An 18,939-nucleotide genomic window follows, 5' to 3' on the forward strand; every position below is an offset into this window, starting at 1 on the left:
AGGGGGACCACATGGGATGTTGGGAATCAAACCCCAGGTTGGCTGTGCACAAGGGAAGCACCCTACATCTGTGTATCACTCTGGCCCTTACCATATTTTTTTAAATTCACAGTTGGTTTTAGTGTCTGATTTGATCTGGACCCCTTCATTGCCCATAGTCCATTTTATATGAAGTGGTACAGAGCATTAAACCATAAATTGATTAATTTCTCTTTGGGTCTGTTCTCAACCAAGCCATCAATGTCTTGTTAGCATTTCTCTCCTTAACCCTCCTAATCTTATAATGTTTTTACCAAATTGAATCAAGCATTAAAGGATAACCCTCTTTGGATAGCAGTCTGTGATGTCACTAAGGGATTAATTTATTTTTTTGTTTTGTTTGGGGTTACACCTGGCAATGCTCAAAGGTTTCTGTTGGCTTTGTGCTCAGAAATCACTCTTGGCCTGCTTGCGGGACCATATGGGATGCTAGGGATCAAATACAGGTTGATTGTTTGCAAAGCAAGTACTTTACCTGCTGTGCTATTGCTCCAGTCCCAGCATTTGGTTACTTCAATGTCATTTGAGGATAAAATCTAGTTATGAGACTACTGTAAGCCATTCTTGGCCTCAGATTCATGTAGAAGGAATAATCTGAGACAGAAAGTCTAATCTGGTGGTGGCTGCATGTTCCTCTTGCTGGGATGTTGTCCCTACAGCATCTGTTACAGTCCGTAAAAGGAAAGTTATTTTCCCCCTTTCTTAGGCAGAGTGCAGCTGTGCAGAAGGGAGACTTTGATTGGGAAGTGGAAGAACTGGCTGGCCTAGGGTTTCTAGATTAGCTGTCCCTATAGGATCCCATAGAAACTGATGTCACTTGTAGAAATTTCTACAAAGAGCACACTAAGTTCAAAGATTTTATAAAAAAAAATCTGGAGTATAAATTCAGAAACTACAAATTCCTAGAATTAGGTATTATTCCTCCAGTTTAGCTGCAATTTATTGATTTTAGGCATTTTTATCATGCCCAGTGCTATTTCCTAACATTTTGGCATTTAATTTTTTATCAGGTTTCCTAGGGAACAGAGTGAAAAGTCTGCAGTCAAATAGGAAAGGTTTTTATTAAGTCTTTTCTCTATACTTTGTTTTATAAAAACTATTTGGCCCCCAAACCATATTATGCATAAAGGATAAAGTAAAGTTCCTTAGCTTCAAGCTTACCCCTGCTCTTGCCATTACAGTTTGATAGATTTCTTTAAGGATTAGCTAATGTTCAAATCTACATATATAAACATGCATGTTTAATTCTGTTTCCGTAAATTTGTTTATAGAATGTAATGGAGTTGTTATGGTGGAGTGGTGTTTGGTACACAGCCTGCTGTGCTAAGGCTTGCTTGCTCCTGGCTCAGGAGTCACTACAGGTAGCACTTGGGGGACTGCTTGTGGAGCTGGAGTTTCAAATCTGGGTTTGCTACGTACAAGGCAAGTGTCCTACATAGAGTATTCTCACCCTAGTCCTGGATTTATTATTTTTGGGTATGGGGTGGGCAGAGGATTATCACATCCATCAATGCCCAGGGCTTACTCCTGGCTCTGCACTCAAGAATTCTTGTGCTTAGGGACCATAAGGAATGCCAAAGATTGAATCTAGGTCAGCTGTGTACAAGGCAAGCTCCCTACTTGCTGTACTGTCACTCCAGCCCCCTGTTTTTATTTTATTTTTTTTACCACACCGGTGACACTCAGGGGTTACACCTGGCTCTGTGCTCAGAAATTGCTCCTGGGTTGGGGGATCATATGGGACACTGGGGGATTGAACCAGGGTTCGTCCTAGGCTAGCACGTGCAGGGCAGATGCCTATGGCCTGCGCCACCGCTCCACCCCTTCTTTTAACTATTTATAATGAATACTTATCAGATTTGAGGCATTACTATAAACTAAAGAATGAAAAAATTTCTTGCCCTTCTGGAATTTATAATCAAGTTGTGGGAGAAGAATGATTAAATTAGATAGCACATTTGAAGGTGATTTAAATGCTGGCTCTTAAGAGAAAGCACCAATGGCTGGAACGCATGTCTGACAAGCCCAGGGCCCTAGGGTTGATCTCAAAACCTACAGTCTCATGGGTGCTATCAGGTTCTGGGGGCTCTCAAAATGGCAAGGGAAACTCCGCCTTCTAAAAAAAAAAAAAAGTAAATGAGTACTGTAAAGGAAATAAGGAAGGAAAAAAATGGGTAACTTTGTGAAGAAAGGGTTCACTGAGAAGATGACACTTGAACAAAATGAGGAGCTAATGGGGAAAGGAAGAATATTTCAGACAGAGAATATTACATAAATATCTTAAGTGCCTGGCATGTTTAAGGTGTGGCAAGGAGCCTATTTAGTGTAAAATTGTTTTAAGGGAAGATTTTTAGGGGATGAGTTCTGTAAGGTAAAGAGATGGAACGCAAGATAGTCTGTAGTCTGTAGATACTAACTTTATATTGTTGCTGCCTTTTTTCTTTTTGCATTGCCAGGGATTGAACTCAGGGTTTCACACGTACAAGGCTAGGAACCATATTCCTGACCAATCCTAGCTTCTCAAACTCTGGGCCATAATTTCATATGGGGTTAAATAAGTGAATGTGAGGGTCGCAAAATCTTAGGTAGCATGTTCAGAATCAACCATGTAACTGAGTCTTAGATGTTTCTGCTTTTCCTATGTTTTTTGTCCATGTTGTGTTTTAAAAAAGAAATATTTTTTAAAAAAAGAGATTTTGAGTGGAAAAAGCTTAACCAACTTTGTAACAGGCCACTAAGAAATTACAGTTCTTTTTTTTTGGGGGGGGGGGGCACACCCAGTGACGCTCAGGAGGTTACTCCTGGCTTTGCACTCAGAAATTACTCCTGGCTTAGGGGATCATATGGTATGCCTGGGATCGAACCGAGGTCAGTCTTGGGTCAGCCGCGTGCAAGGCAAACCCCCTACCACTGTGTTATCACTCCGGCCCCAGAACTTGCATTTCTTGTTTCAATGAATTGGGGTATGTTGGAGGATTTCTATGCAAAGTTTAACGTGTTAAAAAGATTTCTTTGGGGGGCCAGAACGATAGCACAGCCATAGGACATTTACCTTGCATGCAGCCAACACAGGACAGATCCCAGTTCTATTCCCAGCATCCCATATCGTCTCCCCAGCCTGCCAGGAGTGACTTCTAAGCTCTGAACCAGGTGTAACCCCTGAGGGCTGTCAGGTGTGGCCCCCTCCAAAAAAAATTCCTTTGGATGCTCTGTTGTAAATAACATTTAGAATACAAAGATGATATTGGAAGACTAGAAGGAAAGCGTTTGCAATATTCCTGGTGAGAGGTAAGAATTATCATATAACCTCCATTTTCCTCTTCCTTGACAATATTATTGAGAATTTTTCATAGCAGTACAAAGAGCTCTAAGTCAATCCTATTAGTTAGATGTTTGACAGTCCAAATACTAACATGTATTTGACTTTTTTTTTATTGATGTTCATTAGATTATCCTTTTTGTTAATAAGATTTTTAACCCATTTTCTTGCCTGTACATTTTTGATGTATATTTGAAGTCATTATTGTGTCAAAGGAGGTGCACATTTATATTCTGAAAAAGTTCCTTCATTGTTTTTCAAAAAAGAGGCTCATTGAGCCATCAGAGAACAAATTCCCTTTGTTTCCACCCTAGGCTTTTTTATTTTTCTTACTTTCTTCCAAAGGGCAGATTTTTGTTGTCATTGTCTATATTATTGCTATAATAACCATAGAGTAAATTTTATTAACTTAAGATTTGTTTTTAGTACTGGTGAAATTTTGATGAAGGTATATATTCTGATTTTAAGGTTCTCAGGGATTTTCTGACATCATTAACTTGGAAAAACCTGTGATTTGCTCTTTGGCTGCCATAATAAGATACCTCAAAGAATTTAACTTGGAAAAGATGCTCTCTCAACCCAAGTAAGTGATTTTTGAAAAATTATTAAAGGTTATTATAGTAAGAATATTTTTAAATAGAATTTGATATGTACCATACTCCAAAGTATATCTGTTATTGCTAGAGGGCAAGGTTGAACTGTTTTTGTTCATCATTATTGAAAAAGGATGCTGTTAAAGAATATTTAGAATATTCTGAGTGATTAGAGAGATAGTATAGCTACAGATTGCATGTAGCTCAGCCAGGTTTGATTCCTGGTAACCTGAAGCCCTACTTGGAATGATCCATGAATGCAGAGTTAGGAGTAGACCCTGAGCATTGCTAGGTGGGACCCAACAGATATCCCCATGTCCAAGAGCAAAAGAATATTCTTCAGACAGGGGCCGGAGAGATAGCATGGAGGTAAGGCGTTTGCCTTGCAATCAGAAGGTCGGTGGTTCGAATCCTGGCATCCCATGTGGTCCCCTGAGCCTGCCAGGGGCGATTTCTGAGCCCGGAGCAAGGAGTGACACCTGAGCACTGCCAAATGTGACCCCAAAACCAAAAAAAAAAAAAGAAGAATAGTCTTCAGACTGGGTTGTAGTTCAGCAATTGCACTTGCATTGTATGTGTGAGGCCCTGGATTTGCTATTTACTACAGTTAAAAAAAATCTTAATAAAGGATATAAAAATATTGATAGATAATTTTTACTTCTGATACTTAACATATTAGAGTTTCGAATACAAATCTAGTTTTATGATAAATTAATATGTATTCAAAATTGAAATCAAATATTAAGGACTAGAATATATATCAATCATTGATTTATTTATTAATAAATATGCCTTGCATTTGTGAGGCCTTGAACTCTAGCTTCACAATAAAATAACAAATGGCAGTACTAATAAGTATGTATTGGTTTTATTTTTATATCGTAGACTATAAAGTTGGAGATAAGATAGAAACTAACACAGACTTTCTTTTTCTTTTTTGAGTCATACCTGGTGAATAGTCATTCCTAGTCATATGCTACTACTATTGGTATGCCTCCATCTGCTTGGAGGTCACTCTTGGCAGTACTCAGGGAACCACTTGGTGCAGGGGATTGACCTCCAGTTTCCAGCACTCAAAGCATGTGCTCAGCCCATTCAGCTATTTCTCCAATTACAGGTAGCTTCTTGACGGATCAAAGCATATGATTATTATTTTAAAACAATTTTCATTAATAATTTCATCATTATTAAAATATATTCATATAATTAATATTTGACTTAAAATCAAAACTAATTATTAATACAATAATAATGTTATTAAAATTAATAATTAATAAATAAATCAATGATATATAAAACTAATTGAATTATATTATTATATTAATTGAATGATATTAGTATTGTGTATTTTTATTTATTTTGGGGGGCCTCACCCAGTGACACTGGGGTTACTCCTGGCTATGCGCTCAGAAATAGCTCCTGTCTTGGGGGGGCCATATATATCATGCATAATAATTATGATCAATTTATTTATTAAATAATGTACTATTAATTTAATAATTAATAATGTTATAAGTATTTATTATTTATTAATATATTTATGTATATTTTGGTTTTTGGGTCACACCTGGCAGCACTCAGGGTCTACTCCTGGCTCTACGCTCAGAAATAGCTTCTGGCAGGCTCAGGGGATCATATGGGATGCCGGGATTCAAACCACCATCTTTCTGCATGCAAGGCAAATGCTCTACTGCTGTGCTATCTCTCCAGCCCCATATTTTAAATATATTTAAAAAAAATATCTTTATTTAGGCACATGGTTACAAACATGTTTGTAGTTGGTTGGGTTTCAGTCATAAAAAGTACAACCCCCCCTTCACCAGTGCAACCTTCCCACCATCAGTGCCTCTCAACTACCCACCCCCACCCCCACCCACATGCCTGTCTTCAAGGACAGGATTTTTTTTTTTTTTTGTTTTGGAGCCACACCCGGTGATGCTCAGGGGCTACTCTTGGCTATGCGCTCAGAAATCACCCCTGGCTTGGGGAACCATAAGGGACGCCAGAGGATTGAACCTCAGTTCGTCCTAGGTTAGCGTTTGCAAGGCAGATGTTTTACCGCTAGTGCCAACGCTCAGGCCCAAGGACAGGCATTTTATTTCTCACTCAGTAGCATTGTCATGATAGTTGTTGGTGTAGTTATTCTCTAACTGAACTCACCAGTCTTTGTGGTAAGCTTCATATTGTGGCCAGTCCTTCTAGCCCTCATCTCTATTATCTCTGGGTATTATCACCATACTATCTTTTATTTTTTTTTAAGTACCACAGATGAGTGAGTCTATTCTCTATCTCTATCTCTCTGAATCATTTCACTCAGCATAATAGTTTCCATGTCCATCTATGTATAGGAAAATTTTATGACTTCATTTTTCCTGATGGCTGTATAGTATTCCATTGTGTCTATATACCACAGTTATTTTAGCCACTCACCTGTTGTTGGGAATCTGTTTTCCCCCCCAGATTTTGGCTATTATAAATAGCACTGCAATAAACATAGGAGTGCAGAGGGCATTTTTTATTGTGTTTTTGTGTTTCTAGGGCATATCCCTAGGAGTGGTATTGCTGGATTATATGGGAGTTCAATTTTCAGTTTTTTGAGGAATCTCCATATTGTATTCTAGAAATGAGATTTCCTTTTTACCCATCCCCATCAGCACTGATTTTTCTTTCTTTCTTTTTTTTTTTTTTTTTTTTTTTTTTTGGTTTTTGGGTCACACCCGGCAGTGCTCAGGGGTTTTTCCTGGCTCCGTGCTCAGAAATCGCTCCTGGCAGGCACAGGGGACCATATGGGACGCCGGGATTCGAACCAATGACCTTCTGCATGAAAGGTAAACACCTTACCTCCATGCTATCTCTCCGGCCCCTGATTTTTTTTTTTTTTTTTTTTTTTGGTTTTTCGGCCACATCCGGCGGTGCTCAGGGGTTACTCCTGGCTGTCTGCTCAGAAATAGCGCCTGGCAGGCACGGGGGACCAAAATGGACACCGGGATTCGAACCAACCACCTTTGGTCCTAGATCGGCTGCTTGCAAGGCAAACGCCGCTGTACTATCTCTCCGGGCCCTGATTTTTCTTTCTAATGTGTGACAGTCTCTGTGGCATGAGATAGAACCTCATTGTTGTTTTGATTTGCATCTCCCTGATGATTAGTGATGTGAAGCACTTTTTCATGTGTCTTTTGGTATTTCTCCTTTGAGGAAGTATCTATTCATTTCTTCTCCCCAATTTTTGATAGGGTTAGAATTTTTTGTTAATGTTGTTAAGTTTTGTCAGTACCTTATATCTTAGCCCCTTATCTAATGGGTATTGGGTGAATAGTTTCTTCCATTCTTTGGGTGGCCTTTGTATCCTAGTCACTATTTTCTTTGAGTTGCAGAAGCTTCTCAGTTTAATGTAGTCCCATTTGGTTTTCTCTGCTTCCACTTTTTTTGGAGAGTGCTCTTTCCTCCTTGAAGATGCCTTTAGTCTCAGTGTCATGGAGTGTTTTACCTACGTAAACACTCCATGTTGTTCTATATATCTTATGGCAGGGATCGCCATGCCTTCAGATATTGCAGAACTTGCGATTATTTGCTTACCGAATAATCACAATAAATATCATATTAGTAAGAAAAAGATCACATTAAACATTTGCATACCCCACGCAGTTCCGTTCGGGGTATGCAAATGTTTAATGCGATTTTTTGCGATTTTGTTTACTAATGCGATTTTTTATTGCGAATATTCGATAAGTGAATAATCGAATAATCGCGAACACTTTGTGCCTAGCGCAGACGTCATTTCCACTGCTTCTGCCCGCTGTCCCTTAACATTATTGGAGGCCTAAGGGAGAGAAGTTTATTACAGAATTAGATTTTGTCATACCTTCATCATGACTTCATCAAAGCCTACAGTGAAGAGGAATATTGATGACGAGCACAGACAATTTCAGGAAAAGTGGGAGACGCAGTAATTCTTTGTTGAGCACAGGGGCATCCCCACATGTCTTATTTGCTCAGAGAAAGTTGCAGTGCACAGGAATACAACTTGAAACGCCATTATTCAACTAAACATGCTGAGGAATGTGAAAAATATCAAGGAAATGAGAGAGCCAAGTGGGTTGCCAGTCTTAAAGCATGTCTAATGAGGCAACAAGATTTCTTCAAGAAAGCAACCAAAGAGAATGTTGCATCAGTCGAAGCTAGTTACATGGTTAGTGAGATGATTGCTAAGGCAGGGAAACCATTCACAAAAGGAGAGTTTGTTAAAAAAAATGCATGTTATAGGCTGCAAGTATTATCTGTCTGGAAAAGAAAGGTCAGTTTAGCAAAATCAGCCTTTCTGCCAACACTGTGGCAGAGCTCATTTCTGACATGTCAAGTGACATTTATCATCAACTGTGTGAGAAAGCAAAATGTTTTGATGCATACTCAGTTGCTCTTGACGAGGGCACAGATATAACAGACACTGCGCAGCTCACAATTTATGTCCGTGTTATTGATTGCAGTTTTGAAATGACAGAGGAGCTGCTCACAATAATTCCAATGCATGGACAGACCACCGCTAATGAGATATTTTGGCATCTGTGTGATGCCATTGAGAATGCAGGTTTGCCATGTAAGGGGTTTGTTGGAATAACCAATGGAGCACCGTCGATGACAGGGAGGAAAAATGGACTGGTGGCACTTGTTCAAAAAAAACTTGAAGAGGAGGGTATAGAGAAGGCCATTGCTCTTCACTGCATTATCCATCAGCAGGACCTTTGTAGTAAATGCCTGCCGTGTGACAATGTGATGTCTGTTGTGAAATGCATCAACCAAATCAGATCCAGGGGCTTAAAGCACAGGAGGTTCTGTGCTGTTTTAGAGGAAATGGAGTCAGAATATTGAGATTTGGGGCCGGGAAGGTGGCGCTAGAGGTAAGGTGTCTGCCTTGCAAGCACTAGCGCAGGACGGACCGCGGTTCGTTCCCCGGGCGTCCCATATGGTCCCCCAAGCCAGGGGCGATTTCTGAGCGCATAGCCAGGAGTAACCCCTGAGCGTCAAATGGGTGTGGCCCCAAAACCAAAACCAAACAAACAGAATATGGAGGTGTGCTCTATTTTACCGAGGCACGTTGGCTCAGCAGGGGAAATGTCCTGAAAAGATTTTTTGAGTTGAGAGAAGAAGTGAAAGCCTTCATGGAGAAGGGTGGGAATGCTGTTTCTGAGTTGAGTGATCACAAATGGCTCATGGACTTAGCTTTTTTTTTTTTTTTTTTTTGGTTTTTGGGTCACACCTGGTGGTGCTCAGGAGATACTTCTGGCTGTCTGCTTAGAAATAGCTCCTGGCAGGCACGGGGGACCATATGGGACACTGGGATTTGAACCAATCACCTTAGGTTCTGGATCGGCTGCTTGCAAGGCAAACACCACTGTGCTATCTCTCTGGGCCCAGACTTAGCTTTTCTTGTTGACATCACACATAAGCTGAATGTACTAAACAAGATGTTACAAGGCCCAAGGCAGCTTATCAGTGTTGCCTATGACAATGTGAAAGCATTCTCCACAAAACTTGTGTTATGGAAATCCCAGCTCTCTCAGACAAACCTTTGCCATTTTCTAGCATGCAAGGAACTTGTGGATGCAGGCATACCATTCAGTGGTGAGAAATATGTTGATGCTATTTTTAAGCTAGAGAAGGAATTTGATCACAGATTTGCAGACTTCAAAAAGCACAGAGCCACTTTCCAAATTTTGTGGACCCCTTTTCCTTTGATGTGCAAGATGGCCCTCCTGTGCTTCAAATGGAGCTCATTGACCTGCAATGCAACTCTGATCTCAAAGCCAAGTTCAGGGAGATTAGTGGAAAAGTAGACATGCATGGGTAATTTTTGAGAGCATTGCCCCAGCTTCCCTGAACTTTCCCAAATGTTCAAGCGCACCATGTGCCTTTTTGGGAGCACATATTTGTGTGAAAAGTTATTCTTCACATTGAATTTCAATAAGTCAAAGTACAGGTCTAGACTTAATGGTGATCATCTTCAAGCCATACTGAGGGTCTCAACTGCTTCCTCTCTAAAGCCAAATGTGGTTCAGATTTGTGAGAAGAAGCGCTGTCAAGTCTCTGGCAGCAAGGAATAGGCAAAAGATGCCATGTTCAGAAGAACCGTTCATGATCTTCACTCAATGTTCTATTCATGTTCAGAAAAAATAATTAAAACTGTTAATAATGACGTTTGAGGACATTTTTTTTTGTGAAATTCCTTATGCGGCCCTGTCTCACCCTGACTTTGCCTCCTGCAGCCCCCAGGTAAATTGAGTTTGAGACCCCTGCCTTATGGTTTCGGGCCTGATACCAAGGTCTTTAATTCATTTGGATTTGACCTTTCTGTGTGGTGTTAGACTGTGCTCTGAGTTCACTTTTTTTGCAAGTGGCTAACTAGTTGTACCAACACTACTTGTTGAAGAGGCTTTCCTTGCTCCATTTTGTATTTCTTGCCCCTTTATCAAAGATTTGTTGATTGTATGCCTGGGGAACATTCTCTGAATACTCAAGTCTATTCCACTGATCTGAGGATCTGTCTTTATTCCAAGACCATGCTGTTCTAATGACAATTGCTTTGTAATACAATTTAAAGTTGCAGAAAGTGGTGCCTCCCATCTTCTTTTTCCTAAGGGTTGCTTTAGCTATTTTGGGGCATTTTTTGTTCCAAATGAATTTCAAGAGTTTATGATCTACTTCTTTAAAGAATGTCATGGATATCCTTAGAGGAATTGCATTGAATCTGTACAATGCTTTGGGAAGTATTGCCATTTTAATGATGTTAATTCTCCCAATCCATGAACAGGGTGTGTGTCTCCATTTCCTTGTGTCCTCTTTTATTTCTTGAATCAGTGTTTTGTAATTTTCTTTGTATAATTCTTCAACTCTTTAGTTAACTCCAATCAAGGTATTTGAGTTTCTGGGGCACTATTGGGAATGGGATTTTTTTTTAAAGGTCTATTTCTTTTCTATCATTATATGTGTGTACGAAGGCATTGATTTGGGGGGGGGGGCGGGGTTTCACACCTGGTGACACTCAGAGGTTACTCCTGGCTATGCACTCAGAAATCATTCCTGGCTGGCAGTGGGGACCATATGCAATGCCAGGGGATCAAATTATGGTCTATCCTACATTAGCATGTTCAAGGCAAACACCCTACTTCTTGTGCAACCGCTCCAGCTCCAAAAGCCATTGATTTTTGCATGTTAATTTTGTAGCCTGCCACTTTGCTAATTGAAACTATTATTTTTTTAGGTTTTTTTTTTTTTTTTTTTGGTTTTTTGGGCACACACAGCAGTGCTCAGGGGTTACTCCTGGCTCAACACTCAGAGATCGCTCTTGGCAGGCTCGGGGGACCATATGCACATATGGGATGCCGAGATTTGAACCACCATCCTTCTGCATGCAAGGCAAATGCTCTACCTCCATACTATTTCTCCACGCTCCTCCTTTTGTTTGCTTTTTGAATCACACCCAGCGGCGCTAAGGGGTTACTTCTAGTTCTACGCTCAGAAATCACTCATGGCAGGCTCAGGGGACCATATGGGTTGCCGGGATTTGAACCAATGTCCTTCTGCATGCAAGGCAAGCATCTTACCTCTGTGCTGTCTCTCCAGCCCCATCTCCGGTCCCTTTTTAGAGGTTTTTTTGATTGAGTCTTTAGAGTTTTCTAAATAGAGTATCATGTCATCTGCAAATAGTGTGAGCTTAACTTCTTCCTTTTCTATCTGGATCCCCTTGATATCTTTTTCTGTATAATTGCTATGACGAGTACTTCCAGTATTATGTTACTTAGGAGTGGTGAGAGGGGGCAGCCTCGTCTTGTACTAGATTTTATTTTATTTTTTTAAACTTTATTTATTGATTGATTCATTGGTTTTGGGCCACACCCAGCAGTGCTCAGGGTTTACTCCTGGCTGTGCACTCAGAAATCATCTTTGGCAGGCTGGGGGACCATAGGCGATGCCAGGAATTGAACCGGGTTCCTCCTGGGTCAGCTGCATGCAAGGCAAATGCCATACCACTGTGCTATCTCTCTGGCTCCATTGTATCAGATTTTAGAGGAAAGGCTTTTAATATTCACCATGGTTTTGTGATAAATGCTATCTCTCTGGCTCCATTGTATCAGATTTTAGAGGAAAGGCTTTTAATATTCACCATGGTTTTGTGATAAATTCACCTGTATTGAGAAAAGTTTCTTCCATTCTTGTCTTGTTGAGAGTTTTTATCACGAATGTGTGTTGGATCTTATCAAATGCTTTCTCTGCATCTCTGCTTTCTCTGCATCTATTGGTATGATCATATGATTTTAATTTTTTTCTCTTGTTGATTTGGTGTATTATGTTAATAGATTTATGTATGTTAAACCATCCTTGCATCTCCGGAATGAAACCTACTTTGTTATGGTGTATGAAATTCTCGATGAAGCATTGGATCCTATTTGCTAAGATTTTGTTGAATCTATGCATCTGTATTCATCATGGATATTGATCTATAGTTTTTTGTTTGTTTTGCAGTGTCTCTATCTGCTTTTGGTATCAGGGTGATTTTAGTGTAGTAAAAACTGTTTGAGAGTTTCTGTTTCTTCAGTTTCCTCAGAAGAGTCTGAAGGTATTGGTGGTAGTTCCTTTTGAAAGATTTGAAAGAAATGGTTAGTGAATCCATCTGGTTCTGGGCTATTGTTTTTGGGAAGACTTTTAATTATTATTTTAATATCCTCAGTATTGATGGGGCTGTTTAGATATGCTAGATCATCTTGGTTCAACCATGGAAGATTGTAAGAGTCCAAAAATTTATCCATTTCTTCCAGGTTCTCATGTTTTGTGATATAGCATTTCTTAAAGTGGTCTCTGATTACACTTTGAATCTCTCTCTAATCTGTATCAATCTCCCCCTTTTCATTCTGCTCTGGTTTATTAAGTTTTTCTCTTTGCCTCTTTGTGAGTATTGCTAGTGTTTTATAGACCTTGTTTATTTTTTCAAAGAACCAACTTTTGCTTTTCCTTGATCTTGCGAATTGTTTTTGAATTTCCACTTTATTGATTTCTGCTCTAAACTTTGTTATTTCCTCTGCCTACCTCTTTTGGTTTGTTTATCACTTTTTGATTTTATAAGCTGTGCCATTAAGTCATTTATGTAGCCCCCCCCCCTTTTTTTTTTTTTGGGTTTTGGGCCACATCTGGCGTTGCTCAAGGGTTACTCCTGGCTGTCTGCTCAGAAATAGCTCCTGGCAGGCACAGGGGACCATATGGGACACCGGGATTCGAACTAATATGCAGGCCCTTTTATTCCTTCCTGATGTGTGCTTGCAATGCTATAAAATTTATTTTTAATACCGCTTTTGTGGTGTCTCATAAATTCTGATAATTTGTGTCTTCATTTGCGTTTCTTTCCCGGAACCTTTTTATTTCTTTTTTGATTTCATCTCTGACCCACTGGTTGGTCAGCAGTGAACTGTTAAATTTCCAGGTGTTAAAGTTTTTCTGCTGTGTCTCTTTGTAATTCACTTCTACTTTCAATGCATTGTGATCTGAGCAGATAGATTGTACAGTTTCTATCCTCTTGATTTTATGGAAGTATATTTTATGGGCCAGCATGTGGTCTATACTGGAGAATGACCCAGGTGCATTGAAGAAGAATGTGTATCCAAATTTCTGGGGGTGGAGGATATTTACTAGTCCACTTTCTTCCATTTCTCCTTTCAGAACTAGAATATCCTTATTAAGTTTCTGCCTGGTTGATCTATCAAGGGGTGTCAGGACAGTGTTCAGGCCTCCCACTATTATTTTGTTGCTGTGTATGTCTTCTTTAAGATTTGTCAATAATTGTTTTAAATATTTTACTGGTCCTTCATTGGGTATGTTTATGTTTAGGTGTGTAATTTCTTTCTATTGTACATATATCTTGATTATTATGAAATGATCATTCTTGTTCCTTAAAACTTTTTAAGTCTAATATTTTTTGTCATTTGATATTAATATGGCTACTCCAGCTTTTTTAAGGGAGTTGTGTGCTTGGATGATTTTCCTTCAACCTTTGATTTTGAGTCTATGTTTGTTTTGACTATTCAAAACAAATGTGTTTCTTGTAGGTAGCAGAATGTTGGATTCAGCTTTTTGATCCATTTTGCTACTCTGTGTCTTTTAAGTAGTTTATTTAGTCCATTGAGTGAGATCATTGTCATGGGATTTAGTGCCATCTTTATGTAGTTTTGTGTGTCTGTTGGTCTTTCTTGTCTTAAAGTATACTTTCAGTTTCTCATTTAAGTCTAGTTTTTAGTCTGTAAATTTCTGAGCTGTCATTTATCCATGAAACAATATACGCTTCCTTTCTTCATTTTTATTTTTCTATTAATATATTTATTTAAGTACCATAATTACAAATATATTTGTAGTTGGGTTTCAGTCATTTAAAAGTACACTTCTCTTCACCAGTGCAACCTTCCCACCACTAGTACCCTTTAACTCCCTTCTCCCACACCCCCTCTCTGTCTTTGAGACAGGCATTCTATTTCTCTCACTCACTACCATTATCATGATAGTAATTGGTATAGTTACTTCTCTAACTGCACTCACTAATCTAAAACTTCATATCATGGGCTACTCTTTCAAATGTCATCTCTGTTGTCTCTGGGTATTTTTACCATATTATCTGTTATTTTTCTTAAATCCTACAGATGAGTGAGACTATTTTGTGTCTATCTCCCTCTGACTCATTTCACTCAGCATAATAGTTCCCATGTACATATATGCTTCTTTCAAATCTGAATGTGTGTCTGGCTGGGTAAAGTATGCTAGGCAAGGCATTCATTTTGTTGAGTTTTGTCACTATGTCCCACCATTGCCTTCAGGCCTTGAGGTTTTCTTTTGACAGGTCTGTAAATCTTAAGGATGTTCTTTTGAATGTAATTTCTTTTTATTGATCTTGCTGTTTTCAGTATTCTATCTCTATCTGTTGAATTTATCATTGTAACTAGGATATATATTGGGGTGGTTTTTTTCTATCTCTTTCAGCTGGTACTCTTCAGGCATGCAGAATTTTGTTGCATGTACTCATTAGCTCTGAGAATTTCTCTGCAATGATATCCTTGACTGTTGATTCTTCCTGGGGATTTTCTTCCTGGGTGTCTTGGACTCCAATGACTTTTATGTTGTTTCTGTTGAGTTTATAAAAGACTTCTATTTTCATTTGTTCACATTCTTTGAGAATTTTTTCCTTTGTCTGATTGTTTTAGGCTCTTTTCTAGACTCTTCTGTTGTATGGAGTTGTTAAGCATCTCATCTTCCACCTCACTGATTTTGTTCTCAGCCACTGTTAATCAGTTGGAGAGGCTTTCCAGTGAGGTTTTTATTTCACTTACCAAGTTTTTCAGTCCTGTTATTTTAGTTTGGAGTTTCCTTATTTCTATTTTATATTCTTTTCATTTTTATTTGTGATTTGTTTAGTTTGTTCCATGCTTTCTTTGCATTGTATGAGTATCCTCCATATTGCTTCTATAAACAACTTATCTGAGACTAACTAGGTCCTCGGCACATTTTGGGTCATCAGAGTTGCCATATTCATTCTCTATATATGATGGAGGCCTGCGTTGTTTCCCCATTGTCATACTTATAGTGTTGTGTTTTCTATGTTGTGCTAGGGTTCATTCTCTAAGAGAATTGCAATGAAATAGTCTGGCTCCTTTGGCTCTGCTTTTCATGAGTGGGGTTATCTTGCCTCAGTGAGCTCTTCTGGGTCAGGTGGTCCTGACAGCAACAAGATGGCACCCACATCAAAATGCGCCCTGAGTTTTTGGGGGCCGAAGAGATAGCATGGAGGTAAGCACTTGCCTTAGCATGCAGAAGGACAGTGGTTCGAATCCCAGCATCCCATATAGTCCCCCGAGATTGCCAGGAACAATTTCTGAGCATAGAGCCAGGAGTAACCCCTGAGCGCTGCTGGGTGTGATCCAAAAACCAAAATGCACCCTGATTTTTGAGTACAGAGCCAGGAGTAATCCCTGAGCGATGCTGAGTATGGCACAAAACAAAAACAAACAAACAAAAAAAAACAACAAAAGCACCCTTTTTTTTTGGTTTATTTTTAGGTTACACCTGGCATCACTCAGAAATCGTCCCTGGTAGGCTCAGGTGACCATATGGGATGCCAGAACTCAAACCTGGGTTTGCCCCTGATTGGTCATGTGGAAGGCAAATGCCCTATCGCTATGCTATCACTCCATGCCCAAAATGCACCCTATTTTAAAATTTTTTAAAACTATTTTCATAGTATATTTGTGCCCTGCTGCATGGTGTTCAGTATCAAACTGAATAACTGGGGAAAGTAAATTTATTCTGCTTTAATACAGTTAATTGTCCTTCAGCATGCAAGTGTAACCATTGTGTTATATTTGTGCACTGTAAAGTAATGAATATGAATATGTATCAATGTTCAAAATTTTCTTTTCATTTATATATAAACAGTATTTTAAATGAAACCAAATAGTATTTTTGAAGGACACAATATATATGGTTATATGGAGCCAGAAATATTTGTAATCTGAGGGTCTAGGTTTCAGGCCCCTCTGTTCAGGTACCGGTTGTAAAAAAAAAAAAAAAAGCCAAGAGTTGGTGAGAACACCCTAGGAACTGTGTTTCTAAACCTTTAGGTGGATGGGTGGGATGAACAGGGTAGCAGCAAAGAAATAAAACCAAGTGAGTCTAAAGACTAATCAGAGTCAGCCTGCTTTTTGCTTCATAGCCTTTCTCTGTCCTGTGTCTGCCTTAAACCAGGACTGCTCACTCTTTATCCTCCAGATCCAAATCCACAGGGGTCGGTGAAGGTTCAGTAATCCAGGAGGGCTTTTACATAACAAAAGAAGAAATTTAGGGAAAAATGATGTTGAGGGAACACCTTTGGGTTGATAGCTAGTATCACTTTACAGTTTGCATAGTGGGTAAGGGTACATACATCTATAGACGTGCTTGGGACTTAGGAATGAAATCAGAGAAGTGGGAATGGAAAGAATACAATAAAGGCTTGTGGGGAAAATGGCAGAGGAATTCTGTTGATGGTAAGATTTTTAATAGGGTATCTGTGTTAATCTCTGTGTTTCAGTTTGGCAAAAGTTTGCCATAAATTAGTAGTAGCAGCTTAGCATTCAACCTCATACTACTTGAAACACCAATAACATCTTGCAGAAATTACCCGCTAATTGATTGTTGTTTCATTCCTCAAAAGAATGAATGAGCAGATACCTGTCTTTTAACTTGTTTATGATAAAAAGACTTTAAATCAATGGTCCTCAAACTACGGCCCGCGGGCCACATATTGTATTTATTCCCATTTTGTTTCTTCACTTCTAAATAAGATATATGCAGTGTGCATAGAAATTTGTTCATAATTTTTGTTTTTACTATAATCTGGCCCTCCAACAGTCTGAAGGGCAGTGAACTGGCCCCCTGTTTAAAAAGTTTGAGGACCCCTGCAAGTTTAAATGAAAGAAACAAGAATTTGCAATTAATAATTATACATTAACATTCTGTCTTTGTGTCATCAAGCGGTGAAATATTAGCATTGAACTAAAGACCTTTTTTTTTGGGGGGGTGGGGAATCCTCAAGGTTTTTTTAGAAGTAACAATTTTTAGAAATAAGGGTATCTATGTCTGAAACATTGAACTGTTCTTATACCTAATTCAAAGTACAAATACTAGTAACCATTATAAAAAATAAATTTTTTGGGTTGATACTATCTTGCATACAGCCTACAGTATTCAATCTCTGGCACTTCTTGTGGTCCTGTGAGTAGCACCAGAGGTGATCCTTGAGCACAGAGCCAGAGCCAGGAATAAGCCTTGAGCTGGGATTGTCCCCATAGCAAAAAGAAAGAAACAAAAAAGTGTTTGTGGCAAAATTAAAATAACTTACTTTGAAATGATCTGACTTGATAATTTGAGTGAAATTGACCATTTCTCATTTTGCAATTTGGTGCTAATATTAGCTAGGAGATCATGCTCTACTTGTAACTCATTATAAACATTTAATCTAATCTACCTCTGTGATCATCCATTCCTCTTTTTTCTTTTTCTATTCTCTCCTCTCCTCTTCTTTTCTCCTTTTTTCTTTACCTTCTCCTTCCCCTTTTCCCTTCCCCTTCCCCTTCCCCTTCCCCTTCCCTTTCCTATTCCCTTCCCTTCCCTTCCCTTCCTTTCCTTTTTTCCCTTTTTTTTTTAATTTAATTTTTTTTTATTCTGGGCCATACCCGGTGATGCTCAGGGGTTACCCCTGGCTCTACATTCAGAAATCGCCCCTGGCTTGGGGGACCATATCGGACGCCGGGGGATCAAACCATAGTATGTCCTAGGTCAGCTGTATGCAAAGCAAATGCCCTACCACTGTGCCACCGCTCTGGCCTCTCCTTTTCTCTTTTTTATCTTAGAACCAAACATAAAAGAATATAAAGAAGTCTAGCAGTTATGTATTCACATTGCTTATTATCTAGCATAGCTCAATAAATAGGCTCTTAGTAAATATGGAGTTAATGAAAAAGGAGGAAGAAATTCTTCACCACAAGTTTGATTAGAAATTGGTAAAATGTCATTGAAAATTAAGGTTAATTAAACCAGATGGTCCTTAAACCTGGTACATTTGTTTTACTTAAAAATGAAATGTTAGTAATATTTTGTGTGAGTGACATGTGATTTTATTTTGAGAATAATTTCAAAAGAATAATTTCACAATTCTCACATTTTGAAACAGAAGGTAGTAGCATCTCAAGGTGATTACTTTGGAAAGTAAATTTTGTCTTTGTGTATTTAAAATTCATTTGTATTTAAACCTTCAATGAAAGTACGATTATTTGTATATAATTTTTTGACTTGTTTTGGGCCATAGGATCAAACCTTGTGGGACTCAGAACTTACTCCTGGCTTTATGTTTGGGGATCACTCCTGGCAAAAACTCTACCCATTGTACTATCTCTCTGACAATTGCAAATGCTTTTTACTGTT

At 38.9% G+C, this 18,939-nt stretch overlaps 1 protein-coding gene across 1 annotated transcript in view; it reads left to right on the plus strand.

Moving 5' to 3' along the window:
* Positions 1–18,939, plus strand: part of MSH3 (mutS homolog 3) — a 173,480-nt gene that overhangs the window by 51,591 nt on the left and 102,950 nt on the right. The window contains exon 10 of the mRNA XM_049766040.1: positions 3,827–3,941. Coding sequence (XP_049621997.1) covers positions 3,827–3,941 — 115 coding nt within the window. The remainder of the gene's footprint in view (positions 1–3,826; positions 3,942–18,939) is intronic.

The sequence above is a fragment of the Suncus etruscus genome, chromosome 2 (genome assembly GCF_024139225.1).
Source record: "Suncus etruscus isolate mSunEtr1 chromosome 2, mSunEtr1.pri.cur, whole genome shotgun sequence".
NCBI classification, from domain to species: domain Eukaryota; kingdom Metazoa; phylum Chordata; class Mammalia; order Eulipotyphla; family Soricidae; genus Suncus; species Suncus etruscus.